Raw genomic sequence first — 22,997 nt, 5'->3', positions numbered from 1 at the left:
GGTCACTGATAAGACAAAGGATAGCAAAGCCACCAAATCTGCTATTAATCTCCGACAAATGGTAGTTTTATTCTTTTGTCACTTTCAACCAAAAAATATTCTACAACCTCTCCCTATAAAAATCATTTACTCACAACTGTAAAAAAATTACGATAAACATATAACCTTCTTATTTTTCATTTTGCATTTCTTCTCTTGTCTTTTCTTCTTCGCCCTCCTCCTGACCATCTCGTCCCTGATCATCTGCCAACACGCAATCAGTTGTTCCTTATCAACAACACTCCCCCCAGTCTTGTCCAGAAGCTTCATAACCCTTGACACAACTTTGCGCATCTTCTGCCTCCGCATAACGTCAAAAGCCTTGTTGGTGTACTTTGCCAATAGCTCAGGAGTGAACACCCGTGGATCATTCGGAATGGGCATATCCACAGGTAGCCCCAGGCCCATAATTTCCGCGACTTTATTGCTCATCTTAATCCCCTCCTTAGTCGCTCTCATTCTTTTCCAAACGTCCAACAACGTGAGATTCGACGAGGCTTTAGGAGCAGAATCACCAGTTACATCGATGACCTCGATATCTTTCTCTTGTGAGTTGTCACCTTGATTTACTGTCTGCCCCTCCACCTGCTCTTCCGTTACCCCAGAAGACGAGCCATAATCTTTATCCCCAGAAGGCAATCTAGATTCTTTCCCTCTAGAGGATAATGTAGACTCATTTCCTCCAGAAGACGGTCCAGGGTCCATCACTTCCTGAGCAGCCTTGTCAGGTAACTTCTTTCGACGCCCGTTGTCAATCTCCTTCTGAATATTTTGAATGTAGTTCCTGTAAAACATCTCCCCCCTGACATGAAGGGTCGGGTCCTTGCGCCACATCTCCAGCGAATTGAGAATGGTCGGCGACAGATGAGGAGAGAAAAGCTCGAAGTAGTACCAAACAGCTGTTAAATAAGTTTCCCCAGATACGTCTCCTTCAGGGAGCTCCTCAACACACCTAAAAAAATCATAGAATCTATTCAGGGCGTCTCTGGGCGTGTCGATCAGGATGTATTTGTAGGTCGCCACGACACAGGCGTATTTCAGTTCCCTCAAGGTACCGATCTTCCTCCTCAACTTCAGGCTTTCACCCGCCCTGCGTTCTTTTTTCATTACGTTTATGCTCTCCTGCAGCCGACGCACGGCCACCATTTCCCTCCAAAACTGACCGGAGACCTTTCTCTTTCTGAATTTGGTGAAGTGCAAGCTCAATGCCTGGAAGAGCTTCTCACGTGCCTCTGGCAGGGGCATCATCGAAGAGAGGGACACTTTATCGTCTTTGGGTCGCGCCAACCACTGGTGTACCAGCACCTGCAGCTTCTGGAGACTGCCCTCGTCGGGGGCTCTCAACGTTATCACTGGCAGCCCCTGGAGCTCGTAACTCCGATTCACGAAGACCTCCATTGGAGCGCACCTGCAACTGCCAAAATGCGTCCTCAGGAACACGGGGTGGACTGGGTTGTCATGGCGCGCTGGATAGTCCACATCTGGCAGCTGATTCGGAACTATTGAGCACTCTTTCCAGGAGGAGGTGTCGGTGACTGTGTTGACGAAGTGGAAGAGGTACGTCGAGGGTCCGCTCCTACTGATCCCCAAGCGGTCGATGTTGATGGGCTCTCGAAGATCTGGGAGCGGTTGGGACTGTGCCGAGGAAGGGGATGCATAGCTTGGACCGACATTATAGTTCCGCACGTAACATGACTGACTGAAGTGGTTCGACCATCGATAGTTCGTGCAGGTCGATGCGTCGTGCCCTCGCCGGGTGCAGTTGCAGCAGCTCAACTGGGTCGGGGGCTTCTGCACCGATATTGGGTCTGTGGGAATGTTCACTGATGCTCCTGATGTCTGGAAAACAGGCAAAATTTGAAGATTAGGGAAATGAAAATGGGGGATTCTACAGAATTTTGACGCTATCAAGGGCTCACGAAGATTTGTAGCAGTTTCGAGGGTTTTCGAGGGTTCGAGGGTTGTCGAGGGTTTGTCCCCTAAGAATACTCCGGATTTTTAAATACCTTTTTAGATTAAAATTTAAATAATAGAATTTTTTAGAGCGTAAAAAATAAATTATAATGGTAATGTCTGGGGGAAAATTCTGGAATAATTGAAACGAAAATCATTATTTATTTGTGTACAGCGAATGTTAAAAAAATAAATATAATTAGAAAAGGCTTAGTAAGTAGAGAAATGGAAAAATTCATGACAATTTTTCATAGTTATCTAAAAATAAAAATCGCAGCGTAACTAAAATCAATGAAACAGCAGCATAATATCTCATTCTTTATTCTCAATAAAAATTATTGATTCAACAATAGCTCCATTGGCCTCGATAAGAAACCGCAGATTAAAGTACAAAACTTAATCCTACCCTTATGATCACTAGTTTTAATGTTTCTACTAAGAAAAATATATCTGTTACTTAAAGTTAAGTCGCTATTTACGTTGAAACCTTTGATTAATACTGTCACATGGTCCCATAAGAAGTTTGTTTTTTCGGGGGTTAGAGATCGGGGGACATATGCTGAACTCCATCAGACATTCGAGATGCTTTGGTTGGACTCTGTGGCGTCTCGTATTCAACTCTTTTTTTTATCATGTTATCTACATTGTATTTTATTACATCATGACAACTTCTTTCTTGTCGTTGGTTTAAGTCATTCAGTAGGGGAGTTAGATCAGCAGAAAGCCTATCGTGTCCTCTCCTTTCAACATTTAATTCCTCAGGTTCACATGTCATCGAGTCGTCAGGCTCTGATTCTAGATGATCATGGAAATTCTTATCATTTGGAATATCTGAATCTTCGATTGGACTATTTTGTTTTATCGAAAGTGTCTCTTCTTCTCCATTCATGTCATCTGTGTCAAGTTCCTTGGGACTCTTAAGATTGATTTCATCTTGTACTGTTGAATCATCCATCGGGCTATATTCCTCCAGACAGATCCTCATTTCTTCTTCTATCCCTGCAATATCCATCACATCAGCTGGATCTGCCCCCAAATTCTCAGCCTTTGCTGCTTCATCTTGGCTTTCCAAATCCTCCATCAACCCATTTCCCTCTAGATAAATCCTCGCCGAGTCTCCACTCCCTTCAACGTCCTCAGACTCAGCTTCTCCTCCTCCACAATCTTCCATTGAAATGTTTCCTCCCAGACAAGTCATCTTCCCCTCTTCATTCCCACCATCTCCCGCCAACCTCACAACATCTCTAATCATCTTTCTCAACACTTCTCCCACTTCAACCTCAACAAACTCCCCATCAGGAGCCACCACTGATGAAATTTTACCAGCAGAATTCGTCTCCCCCATGCTCTCTACATCGATCAAATCATTAGAATCACTAACGCCTCCTGAATTATCACTCAAGTCTTCCACATTTACATCCTCATCTTCGTCCCCATCGCACTCCACGTCAATCTCCCCCCAGCTATCATCAGAACTGTCCAGGGTTGGGCCCGAGGGATCGTAATAAATCGGCCTAGAATTTGCAGATTTTTTTTCCGGACTATTTGATTTTACCAACGCCATGTCGACGTCCTCGTCATCGCTTATGCAGTAGGTCGGAATAGGGGGCTTCACATACGGTATCACTTCCACCTCATCGTCATCATCATCATGATCACGCTCACTGATAGACGCTTCACCCTTCGACTCGCCGTCAACCGATATTGAACAACTAGAACTTTCTGAATCACAATCACTTTCAACAATAGTTACTCTGTCAGAATCGTCTGACAAAACTATAATATCGTCACTCAATGTTTTAGCACTAGTCTCTGGTGTAATTATCTCAATGTCATCGTCAACACTGTCAATGTCAATGATTTCGAATAAGGGCTCTGTGTCATGGAAATGGAAATCTTGGCACGTTGACACGTGATGCCCTCGCTGAATGCAGTGGCAGCATACCAGCTGGCTCGGTGATTTCATAGCCAATCGAATGTTTGTGATGTTAACGGTCTCACCCGTCGTCTGGAATCACATAAATTGAGACGGGTGAGTTCGGTGATTTTGATTTATCAAGAATATCCAAGTGACTTAGCCCGCGGATGGATGCCGAGTGTGGCTTTAGCATTGCCGACATTCCGCTAACATTCCTCAAATACTTTAGACTACATCTTCAGGGCTACCAGTAGCAATCTCGGGGGTTGTCGTAATATACAGAAAACTGAACCACTCCGCCGGTCTACAGCAACCCTAGCATGTCCGGAGAAGGTATCTCAAGATCTCGAAGCTCGTAGCCTTGAAGATGCACACTGTTATGATTTTTTAACGTCGGCGAAACGATGGCAATACAAAGTTCACATATATTTTTTTGATATATTATGTTGATCTGACAACTATTCAACTATTTTTCTTCAACCAATGAATTTTTAACGTCATTCTAATTAAGATAATTAGTATTCTTGGTTGGAACCGTTGTTTAATAAATTGTTGTAATGATTAAAACTATTGGAAGAGATTTGTTTTTAAGAGTACAGTTGATGTGTGTAAAATTCTGATTATGAATAATTTTTTTACGATTATGATATTTATAAGTTGGTTAATATTACAAAGTACTCGAAAATGTTTCAATTTTTTTTAGTCATGAAAAAAATAGCTGAAGCACTTGGATACCCTTGAGTTTTTTTCGTTTGTTTGAGCGACCAAAAAACGACGCGCGCGATAATATTAGTCCATAGAATAATAATATAACGCCACTGTTTATAATACATAATTATAAACACATATAATAACAAACCATAACCAGATGATAATTATTATTATGATTGTAATTAAGTATTATAAAAAAATATGGTATCAATAAGATTCGTCTCGGAATTACTGTGAGCTTCTGTCAGTCGGGATTTGAATTGCGATAAAATTCTGAAGAACTTTGGGGTAACGCTTAAAAACTAATCTATTAATTAGAATGAAAAATCAACATGTGATTACCAAAGCACTAATTTCTTCGTCTGAACATAATATATGACTGCCAAAAATTCTATTATTAGCCATTTTGTTGACGTTAGAAAAGAAATATTGAAGACTTGGTAATCACCGTAATATCTATACATTTTTTTTTGTCAAAGCCAATTATTTACCGTTTGATGATATTTTCGCCAATTGTCTGGACAATTAGCCCTAGAGTGACCTCGCCCACTGCACTGGCTGCACCGAAGGTGTACGCACTGTTCACATGATGTTCGGCAGGTTGAATATTTCGCGCCACACTGTAACATTGAATTTAAATGTTATCAACATCGATATTTCGAGAATTTTCGAAAACCTCAATTTAAAGAATATATATTTGAAAAAAAAAAATAGGAAAACTCACGCTGATGCATTTTTTGTTCTCAGGACAACGAGGTTCTGAGTGGCCCACAATCCCGCAGATGTGACAAATAACGGCCCTGGGCCCATTGGGGCATCTGCTGCGTAGGTGGCCTTCATTCTGGCAGATTGAACAGACATTTCGTTTCTTTCGTGGCAGTGGATACATATCTGAATCCAAAATCATCCAACGATTTGGATTTTTGGGCATTTCGTTCTGAATATCCTTAATGTCCCTCATCATATCACCGCCCCTGGGTTCGTTATAGAAGTCCCTGAGCTGTTTGGGCATGGGCTGCAGCAAATACTCCTCGAAGCGGATATCCACCTCCCGATTTTCCTTTTGCCTCTTCCTCTTCCTGGGCCTCTCCACATCGCTTCCCCGATCCCGAGGTCTCTTTCCAGAATTCTGTCTCTTGCCCTCTTGATCCTTTAAAGCCTCCGCAGCTCCCTCCAATCCCGTGTCCTTCGTCGATTTATCCTCAGGATTTTTTTCTGAGGAAACTGAGGCATCTTCGCCCGATTTATTTAAAGGTCCAGATTCGTCCGAAATATGTGTCCCCTGACCTCCCTCCCCAGAGAATTCCTGCCATAGTTCCCTCAGTGTCTCACCCTGGCTGCTCTCCATCTCTCCCTCCAGCGAGCCCCAGTTCATGGCCTCGCTCTCTGTCATGCTCTCTTCGTCAATTTCCTGAACAACTGCCTGAGCAACTGTCTTTCCGTCACTCTCTCTCACTCTCTTGATTTCCGCTAGAGTCGACGCGCCCTTCTGAGGAGTCGTGCAGTTCATGATCAGGTTGTCAGGTAAATGAGTCACTGGGAGGACCCCAGGACTATCCGTAGAAGTCTCAGAGTCCTCGATAATCACTGGAGATGACGAACGAGAAGACTCGGAGGAAGAGTCTTTGGTCACGGGAATTATTCTGGAAAATAACGAAAATTTAGTGATTAATGCCAGGAGTTGACGAATGTTATTCACGATATTCAGGATTTTTAGCTATATTTTTAAATTAATATTTAGGGGAACTTTTGAGGTGATTAATACCGTTTTAATGATAATAGATTTTTTAAATTTCATGTAATCGTAAATAATTACGGGGGATTTCAATTGTTAACTATTTTTATATAAGAATATTGATTGTCTATAAACTATAGAATTAGTTTGAAGTGAAAATTTAAGTTACACTGAAACGATAAACTAAACTTAAATATTAATAAATAAATTATGTACATACTTGTCTGACTTATCCATCACCACCGGTGACTCCTCCTCACTGCTGGATTCATCATCAGAATCCGGTAAACTAATCAAGAGTGGAATGGGTTTTGGAGGTACCGGAACTTCAAGAATAGAATCATCAGAATCAGATACATCAGCAGTAGCTCGAGTTTTTTTCTTCTGCAACTTATTCCCCGAGACATTGTACTTGGAGGTGGTAGGTTCTGCGTTATTCGGAGGTGGGTCTACTGAAGCCTTGGAGGCCTCGTTCGGCGCCTCCTCAGAGTCCGGCTGGGCTTCCAATGCTTTTGGGGTCGTGCCTTGGGGATCAGCCATCGCTTCATCGAGAGCTGTCAGCGAAGTGCTGTCGCGCTGTCCCTGTTCCTCCGCGAGATCCTCCTGCATTGGATTCTCTTCCCTAGGTAGCTGCCTCGATCTTCTTGGCTTTTGAGAGGGATTGTACTCTCGTCTTCTGGGATTATCCTTCGGTTGATCCTTCCTGATCCTCTGGGGGGAGTCGCGGGCCCTTGGGCTCCTAGAGAGACCTTTGTCAATGAGGAAAGACCTCGGGGTCCTGGGGGAATGGGGAAATTTGGGGAGGCCATCGATCAATGCTCTGTGTTTCTTTCTTTTGATGCACTGGGAGGTGTCCAGAGGGGCTGTCTGGCTAGAACTTAAACCTGGACTCTTGCTCTGGGTTGACTGAGAGTCAATTGTCCCCTGAGAACTACCTCCAGGATTCGAAACAGTAAGACTTGTCTGGCCTAGAGGCGAGGTGTTATCCAGACACTCTGGTTGGTCTGGATATGTGTCATTGGAGTAGTAGATTTCACCGTAGAGGCGAGCCTCTACATCTGGGTCTGTTATGTCGTCCAACAGACAGATGTCCATGTCGTCACTGTGCTGAGGGGGAAATTCATTATTTATTCATCTGTTTAGTCATTTACAGACATTAATTTATTGAATTATGGATTCATTTAATTATTCTCCAATTTTTTATTGATTGAAGAGGATATTTGGAGGATTTTTTTCTGAAATTCTACATGCTTAATTACTTTTCTCGAGGAACACAAACAAAACAACAGTACAAGCGAGCTGACTTGCTGAAATTTTATAGGCAAAGGGTTGGTGAAAAACATATAGGTCCAAAATAAGGGAACTTTGTCACTGTAGTAGTGAACTGGTTCAGTGGATATTTTTTTCATCAAAGAGACGTGTTTGTAGGTGCAATTACGGAAAAAGGCGCTTTGAAAAGAGGTTTAGGATAATTATGTAAGGTTTGAGGTTAGAATCAGAGTTTTCTTTACCGCGTTGAAATTTTGCGTTGCAGCCATCGTCGTAAGGATATTTTTTGTTGATTGCTGAGTTCAATAACTGTTGATAGCAATGACGGAGGCTGGAGCCCACATTATGGGCTTCCTGGTGTACTCTATGTACTTGAACTCTACAAACACTCGCGTCAGAATGAATAAAAAGGACGGGAGATACCGGAAGCACATGGGCACATGGCGAACGACAAAAACCGGTAAAGTAGGAAAATTTTTTTCAATCTCGAAGCGCTGCTGAACCAGAGTAGGGAGCACGGAGCAGATCCTATTAACCGCAAAAAAACCATTTTTGAACAAAAAAACTTATAGAATAGTTTGTACTTCGTTGGCAGGTTATTACGGGTACACCCGTTTTTAACGTTTAAGAGTTGATTATTCTTTTTTAATTCATTAATCAAAATAACGATTGAAGTTAGCCGACAAAACTTTGAAAAATTAATTATTTTGAGTTTTTTTTTTCATTCGATTCAAAATCATTTGTAGAAACTGACTCTGTAATTATTATCGTTTAAGAGTGCATATTTTTTTATGAATAATATATTTTTCTCAATATCATTTGACATAGGCTCCCTCCGCCCCTCTGTAGTATATTAGCCGACAAAGGTCAGAAAAATAGAGTATCTCAATTTTGTCTTCTTACTATTAATGGCAAACGATTTGCCATTAATAGTAAGAAGATTAATAGTTAGAAGATTATTAATAGTAAGATTAATGGCAAATCGTTTGCCATTAATAGTAAGTGGCTTCAACCGCAATATTTCGTAGCGGGAATGTTCTTAACTCAATTTTTCCGTTTTTCGCGTTTTTCTCGGCTCCTGGGCCTCCCACAGCCAAAAGCCTACCATCCGAGTCAGCCACGTAATGCTTTACCGACAGGCACGTTCATGACATTCTCGTTCAATAACATCTAGACAGTTGCTGTTTTATCTGAAAATAAGATAAAAATTCTCGTAAATTTGGCAACCCTGCGCTTTAGGATTCCTTTCAGTTTCTCTCCTCGTGGTAAGTGATCTTGACAAAAAGTTCTCTGAAATAATCCGACTAAATCCACACATTTTCCGCACATCCACCCCGATAATTTTTAAATAGAGATAATTTAAGCGTCTCTCCAGGTATTTACAAAAATATTTTTTTTCAAAACGTCAAATCTGCGGTAAATATCACCCATTGAACAGTGTAATTGTCGCATCCATTGTATGACATTTGGCTTCTTTTAAATGATTTCTCAAAGATTTTTTTAATAATTTCGATTGTTCAGATAAGTGCCGCGAGGGCTCTCCATCGCATCCACAATAAGCATCTATTATTTAATTAATCCAAACAGTTAAACTTGTTAACAACAACCATAACCTATGATGTACCTGCAACTCGACTTTTCCACCATTGAATTATTATTATATCATAAAACAACGTAAACAGCTAAAATGATCTTATTCCAAACCTTGGTAAGGTAATTATTGATTAACAATTGCCCCCTGATTATTCGGATTAACATAGGAAAATCAGTTTTTAATAGCTACGTAAGTTGAAATCAGTTGATTAATTTGTTTTTTATTTTTTATCAGATGGCGGATGTTAAGGCAAAGACGCTCGTAAAGCCCGAGGCTGTGGCTGTCAAAAAGGGTCGTCCCAGGAATTACGACCTTGGGAATGGAATTTATAGGTTCAGTAGAACCCGAATGTTCCACAAGAAGGCTATATACAAATTTCTTGACAAAAAAACTCCCAAGACCGTAAGTTTTTTTTTCTGTTGTCTTTCTAAATGATTTTTTTTTCTTCCATGTTTCTTGAATACATTAAATTGAATATTCGCGGTTTCCCGTTGATGAATTTTTTAATGAATTTTGTAAATTAGGTGAAGCCCAAGAAGCCCGTAACCATTGAGAAAAAAATCAATGGTGAAAAGAACGGAGGTACTCGTATCGTTCGTCTCCAGAAGAGACGTGCTGCTTATCCAACCACCGATCCGATAACAGTTCATCACGCAAAAAATACTTTCCGTGATCAGACACGTTATGTACGACCAACCCTGACACCTGGAACAGTTTGCATTCTTTTAGCAGGGCCACACAAGGGCAAACGGGTTGTTCTGCTGAAGGTGCTCAAGAGTGGTCTTCTTCTCGTGACCGGTAAGCTCAATTAACTTGTCTATCATTAACTGGGGTCACTTTTTTAACTTTACATTCAAATCAACAAAATGTTGATAAAAAAATGTTTTTTGGTTTTGTATCCAAGAGAAAAACAAGAGTTCTAATAATTAATTTATCGTTGAGATTACTGTTAAATAAAAATAGTGATTTTTTTTATTTTCAATTTTGTTTGCTTCTATAAATTGTTCCTGATATGGTTTTCTTTTTCTAATTTGACTTTGAATTGGATTTCTACAGTATCAGAAGATGAACAGCCAAACATAAAAATGAAAAAATATACAAGAAAATGTTAAAAACCATTAATTATAAATTCCAGGGCCATTCCTCATAAACGGCTGTCCACTTCGTCGTGTCAGCCAAAATTACGTCATAGCTACATCTACCAAGATTGATATTGCTGACGTGCAGCTCCCAGACACCCTGAGTGACGAAGACTTCAAGAGGAAACGCGACAAGCGTGCCAAGAAGGAAGAGGGAGATATCTTCCGCCAAAAGAAAGCGCAATACAAACCGAGCGAGGCGAGAAAGTCCGACCAGAAGGTCGTGGACAAACTCATCATCACGGCGATTAAAAAACGTGAAGACAAGAAGATGCTCTTCACGTACTTATCAGCAATGTTTGGTCTGCGTAGCAGCCAATATCCACACAGAATGAAGTTCTAAACTGTGTAATTTTTCAAATAAAATTAAAAAAAACATCATTCAATGTGTCATTCTGTAATCCTTAACGGAGATAGATAATTATCCGATTCTTATTCTCCATTTCGTTGGTGTCTTGGTGGTAGCAGTCAGTCAAAATGCTTCATAACAGAGATTGGAGGGATGGAGGAGGATATCTACCCTCAGACAGGGTCTGTGTAGCCGCTCGTTCCCATTGGGAAATCAATCCATTGCAGTCTCGACTGATTAATTCCTCTTTTTTCCAGATTTATTTACTCTCTTCTTCTGATACTTCGATCTTTTTTTCTGATAAATAGAGATCAATCTCTCTGCTGGATAGGGAATTATCACATCTATGGAGATGGGTGTCTACCCATCGCTTTTATTTTTTTTTATATATCTTAAAGTTGAATTTAGTTCTAAAATTCATCATTTCCTCAAGGACTCAAGAATTAATCTAAACTCTGAGGAAAATATAAAAAATTCTCCAAAGACGGTGGGGAAAAAATTCCCTGAATGACATAAACTTAAAAAACAAGGCAAAAATCTAAAATACTTTTTTTATTGAACCACCCAAATAACAAATTCATTTTCCAATTTTATTTTTTTCCCCTTTCTTCTTCTTTGTCACCTTCGACCCTGATGTTCTGGACTTAATGAACTTCTTGGCCATTTTTTCGAAGTTCCTCAGAGCTCTCTTCTCGAGTTCCTTCATCTCGGCTGCAGATTTTCCTTCGAAGGGATCCACAGTCTCCTCATCCGTCTCTCCAGTCCCCTGGTTCCTCTGTGGCTCCTCTGACTCTCCGGCCTCTAGCTCCTTGGCCTTCACCAGCCCCCTGACACTCACCTTATCCACGTATAAATAAAATGTCCTTCTTATTGAAGCTGCCACCTGCAGCGCTGCACGTCGTAACGGTAGCGCGCCATCGAATTTTGAAAAAACATAACCTCAATTAATGCGTGGTATATGTGGTATCCCTAATACTAATAGTTGTAATACCTTCAATCGCTTGAATCTCTTTACTCATTTATTCGATTGGTCTGTTGTTGAGCAGAATTATTGAACTCGCGAAAAAATGGACAGGACATCAGATTGTTTTCATTCAATCGAGGTGGATTGAATATTTGTGTTTGATGTAGTGAAAAAGTGATGATGTTGAGTTGTTGAGGGCAATTTTGATTGACTTTCACGATGCCTAATGTCCGTGCTGCCAGTGGGTGCCCCTCGGGCTCTAAACAGAATCCGGAGAATTTTCATTATTTCACTGCACCAAAGGATGTGATGAGTCAGTGGAAAACTGCGACAAAACGAGATGATTTAGATGCTGGCAGTTCCAGAGAAGTAATTTGTGAGAGACATTTTTTACCGGAACAAATTACTTTCCAACGCAAATTGATTGGACCCGATGGAACAGTTTTGGGTGTGGTAAGTTATTAATGTTAATGTATCTATACATACTGGAATGAATTTATTTGTACCCGAGCTTTTCAGTTGAGTGTAAAGACCATGCTACAGACATTCTTTATCAAATAATTCACTTATTCATCTCTGAACGCATGCGGGAATTCTGCGTACGATCAAACGCGGAGCAGAAAAAAATCAATCAAGGAAAGAAAAAAATGGCGAAACTATCAAAAACATGATAATTCAACGATGTATTTATTAATAAATTATAATACACAAGACAATATCTTGCCATTATTGGCTTGTCCATAATTATCGTGAATGACTCCGAGAAACAACATCGCTGTTTGAACGATGCTGTAATGGCGCGGCCTACCGTCAAGTCGCGTAGCGCCACCTCGGCGGCTTCATTACCGCGAACAGTAGTTTGGCTGAGTGTCAGGGGGCTGGCCTTCATCACTGGTTATCCTTTGAAGATATCATCCAATGGATTCAACGAGTAGGAGACCTCAGGCTTGTTCGCCTTCTGTGCCATGTTCTGCTCGATTCTATTGATGTACTTTGCTCCAGCTTTCTTATTTCCGGCCTGACGAAACTTGGCTGGAGAGATGTAGAAGGAGTTGTCCCAAAGGGTTTCTCCTCCAAAACTCCCGGCGAATATTTTCACGGGATTCAAGACAAATCTGGGACCGATCTCTGCCAATCCTCCATCTTCAGTCAGGATCTGGTAGTTTCGGAACCATATCCTGTTGTCCAGGACGCTGAATGTGTAGAGGTGATCGAAGAAGGGTTTGCTTTTCGGGTGGTGGTTGGGCACACCAAATATCTGGGTGAACAACTCTCGCAGGAGGGCGTAGTGAGGATGTGTAGAGAAGTTGTCATCGAAGGAGAGCATTGGACGTGATCCCTTGAGGCAATTGCCTGTCAATTGCATTTCTCCCATTGTGTAAACTGTGAAAATTGATAGTTTAAATAAATTTGAACGTTTCAAAAAGTTGATGAATTAAAATGAGAAAATGAAAAAAAAAAACAAAACATCAAAACCTCATTGGAAAATAGAAATTCAAAGATTAGGAAAGAAGTAGGAAATGAATTTGGGAAGACAATATGGAATTGCTAGATTAACTTACTATTCTCAACCAAAAATTTCGCAGAAGGACCACTTTTGGCATTTGAAAACCACATGTAGAGATCTCGTTTCCTCCTCCCTTCGAATAAAACCGCCTTGTTACAATTTTTGGCTTCGCAAATCTCGTTCACCACCTGGAGGTTCTTCTGCCTTTCCATTTTAGCTTCTGTTCGATGATGAGGCATGAGTGACTTCAAATCCTCCATCAAGTGACGGTCTCGATGATTGATTCCTCTGGACGCTAACACCAAAACCCTTTGTAGGTTCGTCCATTTTTCCTGGAAGTAAAAAGGTGGATGAAACATAGTGACCTTAGTTCGCTCAACGTTATCTGCTGAATAAACGACGGAATTTGAATAAATCAGATCTCATTTTTGAGTTTTTGAAATTAAAAAATGTATTTTCATTTCAATGATATTTTCACTCCACCGATGTCGAGTTATCAACGATTGACAATTATCCGTTTCTCTTGCTGTATCTATCAGGAATATGGAAGAAAGTCAACAGTTTGGATTTTGTTTAGAAGTAAACGGGTTGTTGAACCGCTTAATCAGGACAACGCACTCGCATCATAAATTCCACAATAAATTGTATGATTACATAGAAATCCTATAACTCGTCTGTTGGTTTTGTTGCATTATTAATGCATGTTCCATCGATCTCTCAAGAGATGAATTTAGATCCAACACAAAAACTCAATTCCAATCTTTTCTTCTTCTGAATAATATTCCAATAATGACAACGAAATTACATGAACAACTAACCCTTTTAACTGGTGGCTCATCTGACGACCTCTTAGCAGGAAGGACTTCTCCCTCATCCTTAGGTATTCCTTGCTTCACATTTTCGATTTCTCTTTGCCGTTTCAGTGACTTGTTTGCCATTTTTCAATGAAAAAAATACTCAACACTTCTAACACAATACGACTGTGGTTTTGCACGTGGAGGACTTAGGATTTAGGTTAGGTTTAGGTGAACGCCTGGCGGGTAGAAAATGGCGACATGCAGACCCTAGGGTCCCCACAGTGTTAGAAAAAAAATGGAGGCGGGAAATAATGAAACTAGAGTATGAAATTAACAAATTCTTTCTTACCTTTTAATCAAGATCTAAAATACAATATTTGAAAAAACGATGACTAGCACGCATTCGTAAATCCCTTTGTCATCTTACAAAAGTACTAAATCAATACAATATTTTTTTTTTCTATTCAATATTGTAAACGCTAAGCACCGTACGAACGTCAATAGCAATTTCATTTCGTCGTTTTTTTAAAGGGAATAAATGTAACAATTGTGATGGCTATTTCGTTGATTTTTATGCTTATTATTTCCAAACGGTTTCTTAAAATTCAGTCGATGAATTATTACATTTAAAACTAAAGATTCAACAAATACTGAAATTTAACATAAAGGAAAATTTTCCACTTGGCTTTGTATGTTTTTTCTTTCAATTCATTATAACAATAAATAAGTAATTCAATAGGTTAATACCGTAACGATAGAATACTCAGTCACGTAAAAAGTTAAGTACAAATAATGGTTTTGTGCTTCCCTGCTGATTACCCATGGTACAGCTGTGCAGTAACATGGCTGTTGAATGTCTAATTTTAATATCAAATAATCATCATTGAAGCATGTGAGATTGATAAATTTTAATAACACAGAGTAGAGTGGGGCAAAAGTGAATATCATCAATCGTTAATCAGTTCGGATCGGTAGAGTGCAATTGGGATTTTTTTTTCATTTTAAAGTTCTGTTGTTAAGCTTTGAGAAACACAAAGAACAATACAATTTTGTTCGTCGGACTCGGAATTATCGACCATTGAAGACATTTCATTTTTCCCACTCTCTCGCAATTATTTTGAGAATTTATCAACCTCACGGAATTGAATTATGATTAGTTCAGCTGTAGAAATTAGTCATTTCATAGCCAGATTATACACATGTAATTGTATAGTTCCCAAATGATAGGGGTGAACTAATATAATTCTCCTCTGCATCCCATCGGACACGAACGAAAAAGCAAAGGGAGTATTTGAGTTTGATTTTTTTTGGAATGTTTTGACCTCTCTTCATCAATTCTTCATCATATCTACCTTTAAAACGTCACCAGCGGGTGAATAACCTAGACCACCGGAACGTTTATTATTTAATAGCTGGAAGTATTGTGTATGAAAAGCTCTCACTCCATTATCATTTTCAACTATTTAAACAGAATTATTACAACTTGGATCACATAATGACAGTTTTCCTCCACAAATCAATATCGATTGACCCAATTAGATCAATTGGGAAATCAGTTCAATTCAAGCTCATTTGGCTGAAGAAAAAACGAATTCAATTAATTAACCTCGAACACTTCAAATTAGACTCTAGAATGTTTATTCGTTAGGGCTGGTCGACTCATTGCAGAGTGTTGTTTGTCTCACCATTGGCAGCAATTTTATTAGGCTTCGACTTGTGTACGTAACTGTACATTGTTTGCAGGGGAACGTGAAGCAGCTCCACAATTTCTAAAAAATTTGGCTCTGAAAATAATTCATCAGAATTTTAGAAATATGTTTGAGAGTCAGATTTTCATTTTAACTGTTAACAATTCAAGGGAATTGATTTTCGAGTTCTCTATTAGTGGTACCTTCGGTATAAATATTGATTCTTCTAGTTGCTGCTCAAATTTGATAAATTTCAGTTCTATAAAAATTTTCTGTCAGAAATAAAAAAAAAATCTTTCATATTTAATTTTCCCAGAAATTGAACAAAAATACAGGTCCAAAAAAATGTGAAAAACTCACCATTTTCAGGAGTGATATACCCATGTCTGATCAAAAAATCAAGTGCAACTGGAATCGATGTAGTCTTGAAATGTGGTGACAGTATCCTCTCGATACATTCGTTAACTGGTAACAACTCGAACATCTCAACTTCACCATCACTATTGCTGGGTACGAAGTCCGGTGGTAATTCAAGATCGAAAACAAACTCTGTATTAGGGAATAGGCCTCTTTCGCTCTCGAAGAAGAGTGAGACACATCCAGTGCTCTTGAGATTGGCGAGTAAACTAGTTGGGATGCTGCCCTCTTCGCCGGCCTCTTTGATGGCTGTTTCGTTGATCCCAAACCCGACGCTCAGGCCCCCACTGATCATGTTGTCCCAGTAGCCGGGCCATGTTTGTTTGGTGGGACTGCGCTTCTGGAGCCAAATCGACAAGCCTTTCACTGGATCCATCACGTACCCATTGATGTCTACTCCATATTTTCTTATTCCAAATAGGCCTGGAATTTTATTCGTGGGTAGTTCATTTTTTCTCGGGGTTTTTGTAATTTGCTTCCTTTCATTTAATTTATTTTGACGGTTTATTTGGATAATTGGGCTGGTGTAACAGGGCCTCAGTATTTTTATATATATATCATTTAGGTAGTAATCAATTGGTGAATTAAATAGTGAATTAAATGTTTCAGTACATAATTATTTGACATTTGGAAAATGCGAATGAAATATGAAACAATTACAATGTGTAGAACATTTTTAAAAATACATTAATTATATATAGAATAGAAAGTTAAATAAACATTATAAGGTAGTCTGGATGAAGGCTTGTACTCACTAGTCGCAGAACGATCCATTTCCAATAGAGGTTTAGTGTTGAATTGAGCCCGAACCGCATAACGCTCTTCCCTCCAGCCCCTGAGGGTCACAAATTTGCCACTAGCCTTCCACTCTCTCAATACTTCATCAATACGTGCACTCCTCTCAGCATATTCACGAAACGCAGGATTCAGTTGTACATAATCTGGCTGAATTTCGAATACCTGAGAAAAATGGATATAAATACTAAAAATTGGCACTTTTCCATTTTTAATTTATTGAGACTGTATTTCAATGAGATTTTAATACTTATAAATCGAATTCGGCAGCGTTCAACTATTTTTGTCGAAAATATTTAATTTTTCATTATCAAACTACATGAATTATTCAGTGGAACTCAGATGTGATTAAAATTCCCGATAAATAAATGAATAAAGTGGATTTTCATATCAATCATTGTCGAGCACAGTTCTTGGCCATTTATTTACGATAATATTGTTTGAAGGCGGTTTATTATCTGCAGTAATCTATCTAAATTGATTTTTTGTATTTGATTCTTATCTGAAAGTTTTAAATCGATGTTGAATCACTCAGTGAGCCTTAAGAATTTTGAATGTAGATTGTAGAACAGCGAAAAAAAATCTCGACATCTTTTCATTTCAGTGAAATAATTTGAAAAAATTATAGCAGAAAAATAAATTACTTGTGGGTAATTCACCAATTCCTTCATCACATCAGATCGAACGAGTCCCACCTGTTGTCCATCGACGACAAATGCCCTGCATTTGCCTGCGTGGAAGCCTGAAAACATTCCCACAAAATCAATTCTAATACCTCGAATCCCATCAATTACTTCCGTTGATTTATTCACTCGTCCATTCATTTATTTCCTTTTCCTGAATTGCCCAATGACCCATGACCAGTGCCAAATTGTATTCTGCATTTCCGTCCAAAACTATTTTTGCACGAGCACGATTTTAACCTTGAATTCTGCTCACTCGACACATCAGAATGTCAACTCTGCATATCGTATTAATAACTCCCCTCCACTTCCCAAATTTCTACGATGTTCTTTTTTCTTTGTATTATAAAATTGTAAATACGTAAAATGGCCGCCATTTTATTTGTACATTTACGCATTAGTTTAAACAAGGAAAATCAACGAAAATGTCGATAAAGAGATAAAATAGGCGCTTTAGACAGCACAAAGAACCATTCAAGAAAAATTCTCCTGGAGTGCCTGGGCCTTCTTTCGATGATTTTTGATTACCAAAAATTAGCAATAAGCCACCCCTCCGTGTCCGGGCACCCCTCGAGGAATATCATGACAGACGAGGCACTGGAGTATTTAGTTTCAGACACCCACACTAAATAATCTTGACTATCGTTACCTGACACGTAAAAACAATTAAACTCGAATTCAGTAAAATCCCAACTCCACGTCGATTGATAAAATTTCTCGAGTTTTGACAAATATTAAAAACACCCAGTGACCTTCATTTCTTTCCTTCAACCCAATCGGTTTACACTAGGAAAATGGAAATAAATGCAGATGAGAAGGTAAAGTACCTCACAGAGTACATAGAGTACAGGTGCCAGACAGGAAAAAAATCAAATTCTCGAGAAATCTTGCTGAAATGCCTGGAAACTGTGAAGCTTCTTCTGATGATTTTTGGTTACAAAAAATCAACAACAAGTCCTAGATCAATATCTCGCCACCCCTCTGTCACCGAGGCACCCCTCAAGGAATATCACCACAAATTATGCACTGGAGGATTTAATTATTAACACCTGAACTAAATAATGTGGAAAATCGTTACCTGACAGGTAAAAACAGTTGAACTTGTTGGCGATTTTGAGTAATCGTGACATTGGTTGTGTTTCCTTATCCGCCATCATGCTCGTCACAGCTCTTTCGTCACAGCCGCTTGGCAATCCCACCGTTCAAAAACTCTGTGGCCTTTTCCTCAGGTGTCCACTGTACCACCATCAACCCCAGCTGATGACTGAATGATGTTTTCTCCGTTTCTGTCGTTTCACGTAGTTTTTTCCGAGTTTTTATCGACAATTCAGGGAAATTTTTCAACGCTTTGGGGAAGAGCTTGGACACGCAGACCAGCAGATGTTCTGCCTCTGCGCACTTCAACCTACTTCACTCTTTGTGTACACGGATGACGGTAAAATAAATAAACAATAGAAGGTCTGTTTTTTGGAGAAATCGGTGGGGGTGATGAGACATGGAGGGAATTGACGATCAATTGACGAATGTCTGTACTTTTGATGGTTTATTAATCGACCGATAAGATATATTTTATTTGCTGAGAAATGACGTGTCCTCCAGAGGATACAATTGACAATAATTTTATGACTTGAGGAGTCAGAGAAATGGGAGTGACATTATTTCCCTGGAGGAGGGTTCGATTATTTCGTGACTCATCGGGGAAATGTCCTTTTAAATATAATTGTGTCAGAAAAAATTTGCCTGTTTTACCCACCACAGATCAGTCGTATTTTAGTTCCTGCACACCGCCACGAAAATATTAATTTTAAGTCTTTTCGAGAGCAAATAAGCGCTACGTCTGCCTTATTTGAATTTCCCGCCTCGAACAACATTGTAAAAATCTTGCGCATGAAGCTAGCCGACGGCTTATGCGGCTAACTTAATTTATGTGCTTGTGCTTTCATAAATAGGATTGTTGCAAAGTGAATGAAATTCACGTTCTTATAGATAGAATAAAAATAAACATAAGAAATTGATTTTTAATTCGGGGAGAGCTGAATTTTGAGTGAGAAAATGGTGAAGTTAACACCGGATCTTATACAGCAGTCGATGCAGTACATAAATCCCGTGCGGGATCGAGAGTTGGATCTTAGAGGTTAGAAAAACGCCGTGTATGATAGTTAACGATAACAATTTAAGATTTTAGTGTAGTTGAGTGGCTCGATATGACGGACAAACTTCTTGAATGTTTTAGGTTACAAAATCCCAACGATCGAGAATTTAGGAGCAACCCTGGTAATTATTTGGAACCTCATTGGAGCCAATTTCCCATTGACTTTAATTATTGAATAAAAGTTTGGTCTCGTTTCGATGTACTATCTGATCATTTGTCCATACGTTCAGGATCAATTCGACACGATTGACTTCTCGGACAACGACATTCGTAAGTTGGACGGATTTCCTCTTCTGAAGCGCATAAAAACTCTCTTCTTCAACAACAATCGAATCGTCAGAATATCCGAGGGGCTGGAACAGTGTATTCCGAACCTTGAGACCCTGATGTTAACAGGAAACATGCTTCAAGAACTGGGGGATCTGGATCCCCTGATTCCTCTGAAGAATCTCCAAAACCTCTGCCTCCTGCAGAACCCCGTCTCAGCAAAGCCTCAGTATCGACAGTATCTCATTTATCGACTTCCTCACCTACGTCTCCTGGACTTCAGGAAGATAAAGCAGAAGGAGCGAGAGGCAGCTGTCGAGTACTTCAGGAGTAAGACTGGGAAAGACATGGCTCGAGAGATCGCTAAGAAGGCGAAGATGCAGGCATTGATGGGAATACCTGAGAAGCCGACGATGAGCAGTGAAGAGAGGAATAAAATCGAAAAGGCGATTAATAGTGCCTCGAGTTTGGAGGAAGTCAAGAGGCTGAGTAAATTGTTGCAGTCAGGACAAATCCCTGGGCCAGAGGAGCATCAGAATGGTGAGATGATTTTTACACAATTTTTGCCATTTTCAAATGATTTTTCTTAATTGGTAATTTTTAATCGCTCTGTCGGTTGATTGTAAATCGATTTTTGATTACAGGAGAAAACGACATGGAGGAAGATGATGAGTAACCGTAAGAATCCAATAATAAGGCTTTTTTTTATAATTAAAGTAACAAAAGATTATTCGTCGTACAGGTAAGTGCATCAGACTGAAGACGTCTTATTTTTTTTAATAAAAAAAATCAGTTATCAAGTTAATAAGAGATCGTACACTACACTGAAACAGTTTTTGAAGATTGAATTATTCTAGTCATCTAATTACTGATGATCGTGAATAAAACAATTTCAAAATCTATGAAGCGATTTCCCAAACTCGATGGAGATAGTCGAACCAATTCTATCATCCACTTGTTATCTTTCAGAAGTCTTCAAGCGATCGCTGTGGTAATCTGCAATACAACTGGAGACGTACACGATCAATAATAAATAAAATGAGTCATTTTATAATGACAGAGTATTGCGATTTTTCCTGTTGTGAAAAATCATAAGAAATAAAATTTTTTTGTACATAGTATTCTTTTTATTGTTATTAAAAATCTGCCAAATACACCCACACAACACCAAAAAATATGACAATTAAGACAACTCCTTGATATATGCTATTTAGGACGTTGTAAACAAAAGTATGTAGCAATTAAGAATTATTTACAGAGGAAATTGTTTAAAATGATCGACAAATTCTTCCATTTTTCCTGCAATCAACTGTAAAAGTTACATAATACTCTACGTAATCGGCCAACAGATGTCAGTGGAGGGGTGACTGGATCCTCTGGATATCACGATTACAGTCACTTCATTTTTTAAAAAATTGCTTTAGAATAATTTCAATTAATTAAGAATGGGAAGTGGGTGGGCGGTGCTGACGAAACCAGAGGTGACCCCCATAGGGGATTCACCACCTTCCTTTGATTCCATGATGGGATTTAAGGATGGACGGAAACCAAGGGGTAAGTACTGAATTCTTAACCTGAAAAATTATATTTATTCCATCATTTCTTGTATCGACTACTGATGCTCCTTCAATTTGTTTCATTGATTTTAAAGTCTTATTCCCATACCTTGTCATTTGTTAATGACTGCACTAGCAATATTTTATTTTTCTGATTTTCAGAACTTGTTCAGTGTTGTGATATAACTTCCATAGAACTTGATGTTTTTGTTATTTTTGTTCTGGTGTTCCATCACGAATTTGGAGCACAGCATGTAAACATTCGTATTTTTCCATCATATAAGACTCAAATCAATAGTAAACATTGATTCCAGTGATGGTTGCCACTCAACAAGAAATGAGAGCAGCTAGACTGGAGCCCGAATATCGTGATTACTGTGCACATCACTATCTAAAGATGGAACTCTGCAGAAGGGAAAATTTTCCTTGGGTAGTAAAGTGTGGAGCTGAGAAACATGCTTGGGATGTCTGTGCTTATGAAGAGTAAGATTCATTGGATCCTGGCATATTTTCCAAAATTTTCCTAGCTCTTTATTAATTTTTTAATTGAATATTTAATAATTCCACAATTCAACTCTTCTCTGGGCAGTTTGTTGTTATCATGAATTGGAACGGCAAATTAATTTACATCAATTAATGTATTGTAAGTCTAGCGAGTCATTTTTGAGGTAAATCACAGTTTTTCATTCCTCCAGAGGATTTTTTTTCTTGCATACAACTGTCTCAAATAATAAATTATTTATAACAATCCTTGTACCTCTAGAAGAAGGATTTTTACAAATATTATTGACGGCTGCAATTGATAATGAAATTGTTTAAGAATAAAGTCATAATTTTTTTTCTTCATAAATATAAAATAACAGTGGAAAGTCAAAATTCCTTTCGGTGAGTGGCGACCCTCAAAATCACCTCTTCATCCTGGATTTTTTTTTCAGTTACGTTCTGAGGATGAAAGAGTACGAGCGCGAGCGTCGACTTATGGAGCGGACGGAGAGGAAGAAACGGGCAGCTGCCGCCTGAAGATTTTTTTCCACCAGTAGGTATCCAGGAACAAATGACATACATTAAAAGAATCATCTCTGTCGTTAATACTTAGCGCCTCTGTGAGAGACAAGATATCATCTTGCCGATGTACATAAATTGAATGGATTGCATTAATAAAATTCATCTTATTGTTGAAATAGTTGACAAAAAAAATTGGGAGGTGAAGTGTGTTGGTTTTCCTTCGATGAACCGTTTGAGAAACTGTGTGATCGTTTAGAGGGTACTGAAAAATTAATTTCATTTAACGATTCATGATGAAAACAATGGATTGTTTTGCATTTCATGCTTGATTAAAATAATAAGGAAAATAAACTGAATTTCGTTCAGTACGAAATGTTATATTTGCCCGCGATTATGTCTTCATTTTTCTTATCCACAATTGCATTAGTAGACAAAAAATCACATGAAACGCTTAAAAAT

At 39.0% G+C, this 22,997-nt stretch overlaps 6 protein-coding genes across 13 annotated transcripts; 3 read left to right on the top strand and 3 right to left on the bottom strand.

The window, feature by feature from the left end:
• Nucleotides 1–39: 39 nt before the first annotated feature.
• On the bottom strand, nucleotides 40–8,068 carry LOC135168323 (uncharacterized). Of its 2 annotated transcripts, none has more exons than XM_064132359.1 (5): nucleotides 7,868–8,068; nucleotides 6,577–7,463; nucleotides 5,346–6,264; nucleotides 5,113–5,241; nucleotides 40–1,878 (listed from the first exon to the last, which is right to left on the bottom strand). In XM_064132359.1, the coding sequence occupies exons 1-5, from the start codon at nucleotides 7,892–7,894 to the stop codon at nucleotides 148–150; spliced, it is 3,693 nt and encodes a 1,230-aa protein (XP_063988429.1). In that variant the 5' UTR covers nucleotides 7,895–8,068; the 3' UTR covers nucleotides 40–147. The 2 variants fall into 2 exon arrangements, with proteins under 2 accessions (XP_063988429.1, XP_063988430.1); XM_064132360.1 differs by having other exon boundaries at nucleotides 6,577–7,458.
• Nucleotides 8,069–8,817: 749 nt separating this feature from the next.
• On the top strand, nucleotides 8,818–10,739 carry LOC135168336 (large ribosomal subunit protein eL6-like). 4 transcript variants are annotated; one of them, XM_064132402.1, is made up of 4 exons: nucleotides 8,818–8,890; nucleotides 9,454–9,621; nucleotides 9,744–10,017; nucleotides 10,355–10,739. In XM_064132402.1, exons 2-4 carry the CDS (start codon nucleotides 9,454–9,456, stop codon nucleotides 10,699–10,701), a joined length of 789 nt encoding a protein of 262 aa, XP_063988472.1. In that variant the 5' UTR covers nucleotides 8,818–8,890; the 3' UTR covers nucleotides 10,702–10,739. The 4 variants fall into 4 exon arrangements, with proteins under 4 accessions (XP_063988472.1, XP_063988473.1, XP_063988471.1 ...); XM_064132403.1 differs by lacking the exon at nucleotides 8,818–8,890 and adding an exon at nucleotides 8,980–9,000; XM_064132401.1 differs by lacking the exon at nucleotides 8,818–8,890 and adding an exon at nucleotides 9,200–9,338.
• Nucleotides 10,740–12,329: 1,590 nt separating this feature from the next.
• LOC135168664 (ribosome biogenesis protein BRX1 homolog) lies at nucleotides 12,330–14,251 on the bottom strand. Its single transcript, XM_064133061.1, has 3 exons — nucleotides 13,997–14,251; nucleotides 13,234–13,510; nucleotides 12,330–13,054 (listed from the first exon to the last, which is right to left on the bottom strand). The coding sequence occupies exons 1-3, from the start codon at nucleotides 14,114–14,116 to the stop codon at nucleotides 12,567–12,569; spliced, it is 885 nt and encodes a 294-aa protein (XP_063989131.1). The 5' UTR covers nucleotides 14,117–14,251; the 3' UTR covers nucleotides 12,330–12,566.
• A 49-nt stretch (nucleotides 14,252–14,300) lies between these two features.
• LOC135168661 (uncharacterized) lies at nucleotides 14,301–19,099 on the bottom strand. 3 transcript variants are annotated; one of them, XM_064133058.1, is made up of 6 exons: nucleotides 18,637–19,099; nucleotides 17,520–17,617; nucleotides 16,836–17,040; nucleotides 16,024–16,503; nucleotides 15,867–15,935; nucleotides 14,301–15,759 (listed from the first exon to the last, which is right to left on the bottom strand). In XM_064133058.1, the coding sequence occupies exons 1-5, from the start codon at nucleotides 18,713–18,715 to the stop codon at nucleotides 15,901–15,903; spliced, it is 897 nt and encodes a 298-aa protein (XP_063989128.1). In that variant the 5' UTR covers nucleotides 18,716–19,099; the 3' UTR covers nucleotides 14,301–15,759; nucleotides 15,867–15,900. The 3 variants fall into 3 exon arrangements, with proteins under 3 accessions (XP_063989128.1, XP_063989127.1, XP_063989129.1); XM_064133057.1 differs by lacking the exon at nucleotides 15,867–15,935 and having other exon boundaries at nucleotides 18,637–19,070; XM_064133059.1 differs by lacking the exons at nucleotides 15,867–15,935; nucleotides 18,637–19,099 and adding an exon at nucleotides 18,386–18,560.
• A 368-nt stretch (nucleotides 19,100–19,467) lies between these two features.
• On the top strand, nucleotides 19,468–21,096 carry LOC135168666 (probable U2 small nuclear ribonucleoprotein A'). 2 transcript variants are annotated; one of them, XR_010300068.1, is made up of 5 exons: nucleotides 19,468–19,692; nucleotides 19,792–19,832; nucleotides 19,941–20,517; nucleotides 20,622–20,719; nucleotides 20,947–21,096. XR_010300068.1 is itself a non-coding variant. In XM_064133063.1 (4 exons), exons 1-4 carry the CDS (start codon nucleotides 19,611–19,613, stop codon nucleotides 20,651–20,653), a joined length of 732 nt encoding a protein of 243 aa, XP_063989133.1. In that variant the 5' UTR covers nucleotides 19,468–19,610; the 3' UTR covers nucleotides 20,654–21,096. The 2 variants fall into 2 exon arrangements, 1 of the variants encoding a protein (XP_063989133.1); XM_064133063.1 differs by having other exon boundaries at nucleotides 20,622–21,096.
• Nucleotides 21,097–21,317: 221 nt separating this feature from the next.
• Nucleotides 21,318–22,918, top strand: LOC135168667 (NADH dehydrogenase [ubiquinone] 1 beta subcomplex subunit 7). Its single transcript, XM_064133065.1, has 3 exons — nucleotides 21,318–21,531; nucleotides 21,848–22,016; nucleotides 22,469–22,918. The coding sequence occupies exons 1-3, from the start codon at nucleotides 21,423–21,425 to the stop codon at nucleotides 22,551–22,553; spliced, it is 363 nt and encodes a 120-aa protein (XP_063989135.1). The 5' UTR covers nucleotides 21,318–21,422; the 3' UTR covers nucleotides 22,554–22,918.
• The last annotated feature ends 79 nt before the right edge of the window (nucleotides 22,919–22,997 follow it).

This window comes from Diachasmimorpha longicaudata, chromosome 13 (assembly GCF_034640455.1).
Source record: "Diachasmimorpha longicaudata isolate KC_UGA_2023 chromosome 13, iyDiaLong2, whole genome shotgun sequence".
In the NCBI taxonomy this organism is placed as follows: Eukaryota; Metazoa; Arthropoda; class Insecta; order Hymenoptera; family Braconidae; genus Diachasmimorpha; species Diachasmimorpha longicaudata.
Note: the sequence above shows the minus strand (reverse complement) of the source record. Positions and strands in the feature narration are given on the sequence as shown.